This window comes from Hydra vulgaris, chromosome 05 (assembly GCF_038396675.1).
Source record: "Hydra vulgaris chromosome 05, alternate assembly HydraT2T_AEP".
Classification (NCBI taxonomy): Eukaryota; Metazoa; Cnidaria; class Hydrozoa; order Anthoathecata; family Hydridae; genus Hydra; species Hydra vulgaris.
Window position 1 is genome coordinate 27,954,670 of NC_088924.1, and position 13,652 is coordinate 27,968,321.

Sequence of the window (13,652 nt, forward strand, 5' to 3'; positions counted from 1 at the left end):
ACACTTCTACTTTCTTGAGGACTCTTGATGAGTTGATCTACAGAGGTGCTTTGGTTTTTAACTATAATAATGAGCTTATCACATGTTTATATGTATCTTTACAAGGACAACCAAAGCTAATGTTAACTTTTTCTACAAATATTTTCCTGGTAAAAGAAAGGGAAATTTTAGATAATATCCAAGATTATTTATGAATATAATATTCACAAATAATCATACATTATTTATGAATATAATAATTGCAAATAATCATACATTATTTATGAATATAATATTCACAAATAACCATACATTATTTATGAATATACAAGTAATCATACATTATTTATGAATATACAAATAATCATACATTATTTATGAATATACAAATAATCATACATTATTTATTAATATAATATTCACAAATAATCATACATTATTTATGAATATAATATTCACAAATAATAATACATTATTTTTGAATATAATATTCACAAATAGTTATACATTATTTATTAATATAATATTCACAAAAAATAATACATTATTTATGAAATAATATTCACAAATAATCATAGTTTATTAAAGTACTTGTAGTTTTCTAGACAAAATTTATTTTGTGGCAAGCACTCCAATACATATATTACATTTTATTACAAATTAAGATCCTCTGACAAGTACAGTTTTTTAGTGTCATGCAATGCATAATGATTTTGTGGTCCTTTAAAAGATTTGATATGATCAATAATACTACTTATAATATGTTTTGAAAGGGCAAGAGGTTGGTTTGTATGTATTCTTTGCTGGTTTATAGGAGAAAAACATTTTTAAATTAATACAATATTTGAATAAGGTAACCTTTTTACTTTGGTTTACTTATGCGTTATTTTGCCATGAATATTGACTCATTAATGCATTGTTGAACTTAATAGTTGGCAATTTCTAGGGATTATTCAGTAAAAAAGTTTTTTATATTATATAAAAAAAAAAAATTTTATTCAAATTTTTTATCAGTATCTCTTCATGGAAAAATTTTTAAGTGGTGTTTGTCAGGAATCTGTGCTCACACTATTTTTGTTTTTGATATTTATTAATGATTTGCCTGATTGCCTTTAAAAAATTACAAAATTTTATGTTGATGATACAAAGATTTTATCAACAGTTGAGAAAAAAAGAAATGTCAGTCAGAAAAAGTAGAAACGACAGAAAAATTAGAAGCGGTTCAAGCTGACTTGGATAAAGCTGTTAATTGGTCAAATAAAAAGGTTAATTTCTTTTAATTTTGATAAATGTCTAGTTATGCATTACCAAACAAAAAACCAGTCATATTTATCTAATAAATGGCCAAGAAGCTAAAAAAACAATTTTAATGACAGAATTGAGAGTAAAATTTTCAAACAATCTTAAGTGGAAACAACAGATTATATCATCTAATTTAAAGGCAATTTTAGGACAAATAAAATTTTTTTTTTCACATCACAATGTTAATTTAATAAAGTTAGTATACGAAGTATTTGTAGGCATTTTAAATTTGCTGCCACCGTATGATCTTCAAATATAAAAGGGGACATTTGTAATTTAGAAAAAGATCAAAGACGAGCAACTAAAATAAGTCCAACTTAGCATATAAAGATTAGTTTTTAAATATAAAGTCTTGTCAAACTCAATTTAAAAACCCTGGAGCAGAGAAGATCCAGAGGTGACATGACACAGGTGTACAAAATGTTTAATAAAATAGAAAAAGTTGAACTCATTTATCTACCATTATTTAAAAATTTATACACCTGAGGTCACAAGTTCAGATACGACAGGGAAATTATTAGCTATGCAATCAGATATAATTTCTTAATAAATAAAATTGCATCATTATGGAATTTTTTGCTGGAAGAAGCTGTCAACACAAAATCTTTGAAAAAATTTAGAAAAGTTTGTGGTACAATACATAAGTGACAAATTACACACATTAATGAAAACTTTCATTGATAAGACTTTCAAAGTGTGCAATTCACACTTGCTGGTGACTTTACCAGCTTCAGCTTAAAAAATAATAATAATAATAATTTAAGCTGGTTAAAGGAAAGACTTGCTAATAGAAATAATTCTATGAAATGCAGATTAATTTACATTGCAGCTCTAGGCAGTGTTTTTTATTAACAAACAATGCTTGCTGCTGGCTGCAAATTTTTATTAAAACTTAAAGTTTGTATGGAGAATATAATCAATGGATATAATCAATTTTTATTCAGTTATTTTGTTATATTATTTATATGTAGTTATAGTATATTTATAATATATATATAATATAATATACTATAATATATATATATATATATATATATATACAAAATTTATATATGTATGTATGTATGTATATGTTTATATATATACCACTTGTATAATTAGACATATTTTTTTCCTATTTAATTTTTTTAATGCATATTTAAGTTTAATAATATATAAGAAAAGTTGAAAGAATATATTATTTTGAATAAATAAACAAAATTGATGAGGAAACATGAGGGATTTGTTTGTTTATTTATTAAAACGATGTGTCATAACAACTACTTCCAAAACAGGATATTCGAAGAATGCTGTTACAGAAATCAGAGAAACTGGCTCCCTTGAAGATAAAAAGAAAAGTGGTAGACTTCCTAGGCTAACAAAAGATTATAACAAATATTTAAAAACCTATCTTTAAGAAATGCGAAAAAAGCATCAACCGAGCTGGCAAAAGACATTAACACAGCAACTGGGGAAAATGTCAGCTCTTCTTTTATTCAACGGCACCTACTTAAATCAGAATTAAGAGGTGGTGTTGCATTTTGAAAACAATTATTACGGTGTGGCAATAAAGAAAAACGACTTAAATATGCAAAAAACACAAAGATTAGGCCCAGGAAATGTTTAATGATGTTCTGTACACCGATGAGTCCAAATTTAAAATTTTTGGAATGACACCAATATGTTTGAAGAAGAATTGAAGAAGCCTATCAGCCGAAGTGTTTAAACCCTACTATTAAACACAGAGGCGGCTCTTTACAAGTTTGAAGCTGTTTATCTTCATCTGGAGTAGGTGATTTGATCAAAATAGGGGGGCGACTCACCGGGGAACATTATGTAGATATCCTAAGGCATCATGCTGTACCATCCAGAATAAGACTAATAGGTCATAATTTTATTCTGCAGCAGGACAATGACCCAAAACATTGTTCCCGAGTGGCAAAAAATTATTTAAATGAAATGGCAGAGGAAGGAGTACTAGAATTAATGACTTGGCCTCCCAGAGTCCAGATTTAAATATGATTGAGCATTTTTGGGATTACCTGGACAGAAAGAAGCTTGAACATGCTCCCCGAAATGCTAAAGAATGTTTTGAAGTACTTTAAAGAGAATGGCACAACATACCTCAGGATTTTATAACTAACTTGTATGAATCTATTCCCCAGCGAATATTGGGTAGAATTGAGACAAAAGGAGGACATAGTAAATATTAAGAGTTTGTAATTGTTCCATATTTTGTGTAAAATACATGTGTTTTAATAAGTTTATAATTTAGAGCTACAAACTTAAATATTAGAGAAGAATTCTCCGGGAATTTTTTGAAAAAATGTATGCGGTCTAAAACTTATTCACAGTACTGAATATATATATATATATATATATATATATATATACAAATATATATATATATATATATATATATATATATATATACAAATATATATATATATATATATATATATATATATATATATATATATATATATATATATATATATATATATTTGGGCCCTGCAAATCCAAATTTTTGATTTCCAATCTAATGAAATGACGAATTTTGAATCAAATCTCGAATCCAAATCTCAGTTTAAAAATAAATTCTTTCACAAAACACGTATTTATTTAAATTTCAACATAATCATTTGGTAGGCCAGTCAGGCCTATACCAACAAAAAACTAAGTCCTCGTTTGCTCTTGCCCAGATTAGTTTTTTACTATTGGCAGAAGTGAGCAGCAGTCTTTTATTGCAAAGAACTTGACCACCAACTGAGTTAACTCGTTCGCTAGCACAATTGGATGATTGAATTGACAAATAATCTCTAGCAGTCTTTCCTAGCAAAGGCATCTTTTCTTCATGTGCTTTGCAAAAGTTCAGTGGTGAGACTGTTGAACCAAGTGAAAACACTGCAAACTGCTCAAATTCTTTGGTTAATTTATCAGCATTTTCTTCTTCAATAATATGGTTTTTTTCTTTCAGAATTTTAGCATTTGACAGAACTCTGTGAAGCAAGGAAGACTTTCCAGCAAGAGGTTGATTAGCTTGAGCTTGAACTTGAACAGAAATTGGTTCTATTTTTTCACTGCTTTTGTCTGTGCACATGCAGCTTCTAAGTGACGTCAAATTGTGGTCTGTGCAATGTCGATTTGATTCAATGAAAAGCATGAGTCCAGATATGTGGTTGTAACATAAATTGTATTTGTCAGATCAAACCGTTCAGTCAACTCAGTAAGTAAAGCATCTTTTAACTTTTTACAGTGTACGGCCTTGTACACATTTAGCTCATTTTTTAAGTCTTTTATGCAAGGTAAAACTAAGCTTATTCCCACTGTCATATTGGCAGACAAAATAGTTGTTGCCTCAGCTATTAATTCCAGAATTGGTAAACATTCTTTTAAGAAAACAATATCTTTTTCATTTAAAAGTGGAGGTAAAGGAAAAGCATATCTTCTTCTTGCAGCACATTCAGCCAAAGCCATGGAAACAGCAACACTGTTCTTCTTTGTCCAACCAAGTAGTTTCACTGTACTGCTGAACCTTGTCTTACAGGCATCTGGAGGGGTTGTTATTTTTAATCCTTTCAATTTTTGAACTTTGTTTAATGCGACCAAGCCAACACTTAAACTATGAAAAAAACGGCAGATTTTTTTGGTAGTCTTTATCACTAATATCAGAGCAGGTTGAGATTCCTGTGAGTATTTCAAGACAAGTTATAGAACATGAGCTGCACAGGGGTTCCATTCTATTTCCATAATACAAGCAGTACAAGGCATAGCACTTGTTGCATCAGTAGTCGCATAGAATATGTCCAGTTTGAATTTCTCAACTTGTGAGTTGACAATATTTGCAGTTACTTGTGAAGTTTGGTCTGCTTCTATGGCTTCTAAGTTTATTACAATAGTATATGCAGTGTTTGTGTTATAACCACTTGGCACAAATATAATGAAGTATAATCACAAGGAAATTAAGCTGATTCAAGGCTTTCCAGTGATCAAGTTCGCTATCTCGCAAGTTCCCTATCACTCAAGTTCAAATGTTTCTTTCAAATTATTGTAAGGATTCGATTTGAAAGAATTCGAATTAAAAAAGATTCGAAATTGAATCTTGAATCTTATATAGATTTGTGAATCCGATTCAAAAAAGATTTGCAGGGCCGATTCAAAAAAGATTTGTGAATCCGATTCAAAAAAGATTTGCAGGGCCCTAATATATATATATATGTATATATATATATATATGTATATATATATATATATATGTATATATATATATATATATATATATATATATATATATATATATATATATATATATATATATATATATATATGTATATATATATATATATATATATACAGGGTGTTCGGGATAAATTTGACATATTTATAATTGATTATATTTTTTTGTAGATTAGAGGTATTAATACACACTACAGGTCATTTAAAAATTTGAACCCTTCTTCATTCATATACAAGATGTCAGAAAGGATGGATGACTGGAACCCACCTGAATCATGGAAGAGAATAACTTGCATCATGATGATTCGTGCCGGCCATCAAAATAAGGATATTATGACTGCTGCCCAATGCTCCCTGAACACAGTAAAAACAATCAGGTATGAACTAGAGACTTGCAATGGTGACTACGAGGATGTAGTAAGAAGAAATATCCCTAGCAGACGATCTGATTGCGTTCGTACAGCAGAATTCCTCGCAAGTCTGCAGGAACAGGTGTTGAAGAACCCTGGCATTGGAATTCGAGCTTTGTCACGTGAAATGAATGTTGCATCCTCTGGATGCTTGTATGAGTAGTAGCGAAGGTCTTCATTGAGTGCAAGCTTCATAGTAGATATATATAATATCCTTATTTTGATGGCCGGCACAAATCATCATGATGCAAGTTATTCTCTTCCATGATTCAGGTGGGTTCCAGTCATCCATCCTTTCTGACATCTTGTATATGAATGAAGAGAGTTCAAACTTTTAAATGACCTGTAGTGTGTATTAATACCTCTAATCTACAAAAAAATATAATCAATTATAAATATGTCAAATTTATCCTGAACACCCTGTATATATATATATATATATATATATATATATATATATATATATATATATATATATATATATATATATATATATATATATATATATATATATATATATATATATAAAGCCTAATATATATGTATATAAAGCAGTATTTCCAGTTTTTAGCTATGTAAATATTAAAAAAATTTTAAAAATCTTGAGAAAAAGATTTAGTGAAGAATTCCAAAAAAAAAAACTCAAATTTTTGAAAAATCAAATTCAATTTGAAAATTTCCTTAAATGTATTTCTTGAATAGGAGTTCTAGAACTAATATATTTTGTCACAAGTGACAACCTAAGATCTGATAAAATCAAATTCAAAGACCTTGAATTCTTAGATGATCAAAATGGCCCACAGAATTATAATTTGGGTCCTTTAGACTCTAAATATACAGAAAAAGTAATCTACTTTTATTTGTGCGTGTCAGAGTCTGAATTATTAGATATTCTATTGTATTAATTTACCCTCAAATTAAATAGGGTAAATTATTAGGATATTGGTTTAACAAATTTTTCAATTTTTTTTTAACCTACACGCTGATTCTCACCGACACATTTAATTTTTAATTAAGATATTGATTATATATATTTCATAAAATTTATGATTTAAATTTATGTGAGTATTTTTACTCTTTTGAGAGTATTTCTGCTTTTCATGTTGATCTACAATTTATATTCAAAAATGAAATAAATTTATTTTCAGGTGAAAATAAAGAAGTATAAAAATGAAAATTAAAACTATATAATGTTATGAAGATATATATAATGAAGATGAAAAACAAGAAGTCAGCATTAACACTGAACTAAGTTTGGAAAATTTTTCTGATTTTGATTTTGAATCAGGCAAGCGAATTAAAAAAAAATTAACCAATGAGTACAGCAAATCAAGCCAATATTGCTAAATATATATTAAGGAAATGTTGAAATATATTTGGAAATTTTTGCTTTAATGGCAACTGCTAATAATATCTCTCTTATTCGGCAGAAAGTTACATGGTTCTTCAAGCTGCAGGAGTAGATATAGTAAATGTCAATGGTAAATTGCACTTGATGGGAGTGCCTTCTTTATCCTTTTCTTTGAGTGACAATCAGTATAAAGGAATCATGCAATTGTTTAAAGATTATGATATTAAATCAAATGCGAAGCCATAATTCTATTTAAGCACTTTACATCAAATAATTATTTATAAAGATGTTTGCCCGGTAAAAAAAAGTCATCAAGTCAATTTTTAAACATTTTTGGTACTAAGACTAAACTTTGTTACCTCTTTCACTCCTAGATTATAACATTTCAGATAATGATAAAACGCTAATTACCAAACAATTTTATCTTTCAAAATGCCATTTTTAAATGCATCTGAATACAGAATAGAAAACAAGCCAAGGGTGGATATTGAAGAAAATTTAAATCTAGACAGAATCAAAGCTAGTAATTCATTAAATTTGGTGATATTTGTTGACAAGTATTAATACTTTATTTTTGAATTAAATAGCTTTACAGAAGAGAAAATTCATGATTAGTTGTATCTTCCTCCATCCTATTGACACATTAAATCATGCATCACCCAGTTTTTAGCTTATGCAAAGACATTGATTTTTGTAAACAATCACGCAGGAAGAATGTGGGTATGATGCAGGAGTTTATCCACAGATACATTAGTGAAGAAAAACAGATGAAACTTATAACATTTGACAAAGTTTTTTATGCCATGAGAAAACCTGGAAAATGCTATAGTAAAATGATAAAACGAAATGTTGTTTAAAAAAAAAAATTTGGTTTACAGAACATAATCAATTTCAAGAAAAAAAAATTACCAGAAATGTTTTAATCTTAGTTTTGTATCTTTTGTAATCCTAAGGCTATAAAACTAAGTTTTGATTTCATTTTTATAAAAATAACTTTAAACATTTTAGTCAATTTTTAAGAAGCTAAAAAAGGAGGCATAGCAGAAGTGTGTGTGTGGAGGGGGTAGGAGGTAAAAGTTTATTTACCTCCACGTTTTTAAACATAAAATATTTTTAATTTTCCAGAAAACAATCACAGATATATTTATATTCTAAAAGATTTTTTTAATATAATATCGCATATGAGTTTTGTGAGTTTATTGGGATTTTGAATAAAAAATACAGTAATAAGGTCACACCAAAAATTCATATGATTTTAAATGTAAAGTAAATGTAGTTGAGACTCAATTTTTCAAATTTCAGCAATACAGGAATACATTTGACCCTCCTTCAAATGTCACAGAAAACTGCAGTTTTTGACCAAAAACTTGAGTTTTTTTTTTCAAAAAATAGCCTTGAAGAGAATAAATTGGCGAGTAAGTTTTAAAACCTATTTTCTACATATTTGCATCAAATTTAGCAAAATTCATATTTTTGTTTCAAAAATTTCCTTAAACTTAATAACCCTAATATATACATATAAATATATATATATATATATATATATATATTAGGGTGTTTCATTTCCGACAAATTTTCGAAAATGATTACGTTACATGCATAACGGGGTAAATAATGTGCCAAAAAAAAGTCTGAAAAATTTTCAAAATTTTAAAATGTCATCTAGAGGTCGCCATCTTGAAAAAACAGCGTTTTCTACACTTTTTTCAACTTTAAACTTGAAAAACTTAAAAGATAATTAAATTTATGTTACGTTACTGGGTGTATATATTAAAGGTTATTATATGAACATTTGGTGAAATTTTCAGAAAAATTGGTAAATGTCTAGAGGTCGCCGAATTATAAAGTTTTATTTTTTCAACATATTTTTTTGCTGAAAAATTGCTTAAATGCTTTCATCTTAAATAAAATGCATAATTTATGTTTTGAGCATAATTGACCACTAAAAGTTGTTGCGTGATTAAATAGTTTGCAAAATAAACATCTGGACGTATGTATATAAATTTCATAAATTTATTTTAGAAAATTCGTTCTTATTTCAATTAGCAAAATTGAAATATTAAAACAATTTTAAAACTAGTTGGAAAAGCGAATAATTTATTGTAACAATGAACCTAAGAAAAAATAATCAAGATTGGTTAATTGGTTACCCTGAATCCAATAAATTATCAAGTTTCAGTCGTCTACCAACAAAAAAACATGTTTTGGGTAGATACTCTCATTTACATTTTTATTCACTTCTGCAAGAGATATTTTTAAACTTGTTCTTGTTGAGCTTAAGGAAGTTTGGGAAAAAGCTGGAGTACCAGTTCGTTCAGATAACTCTTGTCTTTCATTGCTTACCAAATTGTTTGTGGAAATGGTGAAAATAAAAAAAATTGATCACGCAAGTCGAGATGTTAAAAGCTGGAAAAGAAAAAATTGTCACATTTTGTAATGAACTTGAGAAACTTTGCGACATTTCAGCAGTAAATGCATATGAACAGTTATTAGTATCATGTAGACCAAAATGGAAAGAAGATTGGGCATTTTATGAAGATCAAAAGAGTAGCAGAAAGTATCATATGACAGGTAGCATCGATCTAGGTGTTTCAAAATTTTTAGAACGTTGAGAACATAGACTAAGCATAGATTTTCGGAGAAGTTCAACCGAAGATCAAAAATCGAGTGCCTTTGATGTCAGTGAAATAGTTGAAAGTGCTGACAAAGAAGATCAAAAAGATACAGAGTTTACTCCTTTACCACTAAAGAAAAGAAAGGTGCCTTTAACAAATTCATTAGAGATATCATCAAAGAAGCTCTCAGAAGTAACGGCATCTGTGGCTGATCGATGTTGTTTATCAGTTCGCCAACAACTTCTATTTCAATCCACTATCATCTGCAAAAGCGGAGGCAAACTTAATAAAATTTCTATGTCAGTATCAACTGTGCATCGTCAAAGACAAAATGCGCGAAAGAATATTGTTCTGTCAATTAAAGCTGACTGGGAGATAAACAAACCTAAAAAGGCCATTTTGCACTAGGATTCGAAGCTTTTCCATTTAGACATAGCTCATAATGAAGAACGTGTAGCAGTTCTTATTAGCGGATCTCTTAACGGGTACTTATTTATTTATTTATATAAATCCTATGTATATTTTTTATTTTTGTATTCAAAGAAACTAACTTAAGTTTTATTTGCAGGCCGAAACTTATTGGTGTATCTTTGATTAAAGATTCGACAGGTAAAACTCAATGTGACGAGGTCGTGAAACTTGCGCAAGATTGGAACATTTTGGAAAACATTGTTGGTATATGCTTTGATACAACAGCAAGCAACACAGGTAATAAAAAAGGAGCAGCAACTTTAATTGAAATTGAGTTAAAGAGACCTCTTCTATGGCTCGCATGTCGCCATCATCATAATGAGCTACACATTAAGCATGCATTTACCGCGTTAAGAGGAGGTAGCAAAAGTCCAGATGAACCTATTTTTCAACGTTTCCGAGCCGAATTTTCTAGAATTGATATTGATTACTCAAACCTGAATTTTTTTAAATGGCCTACTGATATTAAATCAGAAATATTTAATCAAGCAAATTTAGTTCTGAAATGGGCTTACCAATGCCTCGAAGAGAAAATATTTCCGCAAGAAGATTATCTTGAGTTAATTGAATTAACTATTATCTACCTTGGGGGAAAACTATCAATGGAAAGAATATTCAAAATTCACAAACCAGGTGCAATTCACAATGCCAGATTTATGTCACATTCCATATATATTTTAAAAATGGAACTCTTATCTAATAAATTTATTATGTCCAATAATGAGCAAATTATGATCCACCGCATGGCTAAGTTTATTAGTTTTTTTTATTCGATGCAATTTCTCCGCTCGAGGATTTCCGTATTTGCTCCAGTTGATGACTTCAAATTTTTTTTTGCAATGAACTGGTATCAAGAAGAAGATTCAGATATCGCAACCGCTGTGATTTCATCGATTAACCGTCTCCTTTGGTATTTAACAGAAGAGCTTGTTATTCTATCTTTATTTAATGAAAAATTGTCAGAATTTACCAGAACAATAATGGCAAAGAAACTTTTTTCTACCCCAATACCAAAAACATTTTTAATTGGGAAACCAAAATTTCCGACATTAAGTTCTTCAACCGTTATTTATTTTTTAATTGGACCACGGTCGTGGCTTCTTTTTGATTTATTAGGACTAATAAACAACCAGGAATGGCTCCAGATGAATTCACAAGAGTGGAAATTCTTCCAAGATTATCGAACTGCAGACGATTTTGTTAAACAATTAGAGGTAACAAATGATTGCGCTGAAAAAGGAATAAAACTTATTGGTGATTTCCGCGAGTGTGCACAAAATGAAGAACAACGACAATTTATTTTGCAAGTTGTCGAACAACACAGAAAGCAAAATCCATCCGATTCGAAATCAAAACTAATTAATACTTTATAGTATTTTGTATGTTACTAATATCTTCTTTATTAATTATTATTCTTAGAAAAGCTGAAGCCTAAAAATAGCCCAGTTAAATTTTTTTTAAGATTTAAAAAAATAACAAGTTTTTTAGCTTTATATTTTAATACGGCGACCTCTAGACATTTACCAATTTTTCTGAAAATTTCACAAAATGTTCTTATAATAACCTTTAATATATACACCCAGTAACGTAACATAAATTTAATTATTTTTTAAGTTTTTCAAGTTTAAAGTTGAAAAAAGTGTAGAAAACGCTGTTTTTTCAAGATGGCGACCTCTAGATGACATTTTAAAATTTTGAAAATTTTTCAGACTTTTTTTTGGCACAATATTTACCCCGTTATTCATGTAACGTAATCATTTTCGAAAATTTGTCTGAAATGTAACACCCTAATATATATATATATATATACATATATATATATATATATATATATATATATATATATATATATATATATATATATATATATATATATACATATATATATATATATATATATATATATATATATATATATATATATATATATATATATATATATATATATATATATATACATATATATATATATATATATATATGTATATATATATATATATATATATATATATATATATATATATATATATATATACAGGGGTTATTCTAGGAAAATAATTCGGACGGCGGTACCCCCGTGTCTGCAAAATTTGACAGAAATATTGCTGAATGTAGGCGAATAAAAACAACATTCGCCATAAAAGAAGAAGGTTCTCAATTTTGAATTTAAGCGATACCCAAATCTGACGAAATGATATATATATATATATATATAAATATATATATATTTATATTTATATATGCATTTATATATATACACATATATATGTATGTGTGTATATATATATATACACATATATATGTATATATATATGTGTGTGTGTGTGTGTGTGTGTGTGTGTGTGTGTGTGTGTGTGTGTGTGTGTGTGTGTGTGTGTGTGTGTGTGTGTGTGTGTGTGTGTGTGTGTGTGTACTTATATATTTATATAAATTTATTTGAGAATACTGACAACATTTAAAATGATTGTATTTAATTAAATAATAAACAAGGTATTTAAAAATTTTAAATTTCTTTGTATTTATTTTTATTTACCTAAGCATATTTAAATTTAGATTACATATTTATAAATATATATATATATAGATGATAATTCACCACTTAAAGATGGAGAAGTTTATTCCATATTTTTCCTTGGTTACACCTCTGATGGCCGGAATTATACCTCACCTTACTCTACACCTTTAGTAGTAACTGATGCAACTTGTAAGTTTAAAATTTTAAAAGTAATAAAGTTATTTCTTATCAGTTGGTTCTCTATTCAAAAAAAACTTTTTCAAAAAAAAATTTTTTTTTGTTTAGGTTGCTTGACACTTTAAATTTTAGAAATATGAATGTGTAGAATTTTTATTTATTTATTAACGGGTGATGCGGAAGTTATCGGACAAATCCTAATTTCATTATTTGAGCATAATAATTAGTTTTTGTGGTTTTATGCGTAGGCATAAATGTTCTATAAAATATAAACTTTATTATTTTAAACACAATTATTTAAAATGAGGTTAAATGCAGTTGAATGAGAATCTTTTCAAAAGTGGCTAAAAATGTTTTTTGTAAATAAACCTAATATAAAAAAAAATAAAATCGTAAACCATTTTGAAAAGGAAGGATTTGCTCGAAGTACAATATATGATAACCTAAAAAGGCTTGAAACTGTTCAATCGTTTTCTGATAGAAAGCACCCTGGTCGTCCTACATCCTGGACTAGAGAAAAGAAAGCCAAATTAACGAGACTTGTCAACAATCAAAAAGGGGTCAGTCAGAGAAAAATAGGTATTAAATTCGGTGTAAATCAATTGACAATTGGTCGT

The 13,652-nt window shown here is 28.2% G+C and overlaps 1 protein-coding gene across 4 annotated transcripts in view; it reads left to right on the forward strand.

Annotated features, from left to right (window-relative positions):
- The window catches only part of LOC136080747 (fibrillin-2-like), a 177,193-nt gene that overhangs the window by 147,173 nt on the left and 16,368 nt on the right, over positions 1 to 13,652 (forward strand). For all 4 annotated transcript variants that reach the window (XM_065797796.1, XM_065797798.1, XM_065797797.1 and 1 more), the window contains one exon: positions 12,928 to 13,047. In XM_065797796.1, coding sequence (XP_065653868.1) covers positions 12,928 to 13,047 — 120 coding nt within the window. The remainder of the gene's footprint in view (positions 1 to 12,927; positions 13,048 to 13,652) is intronic.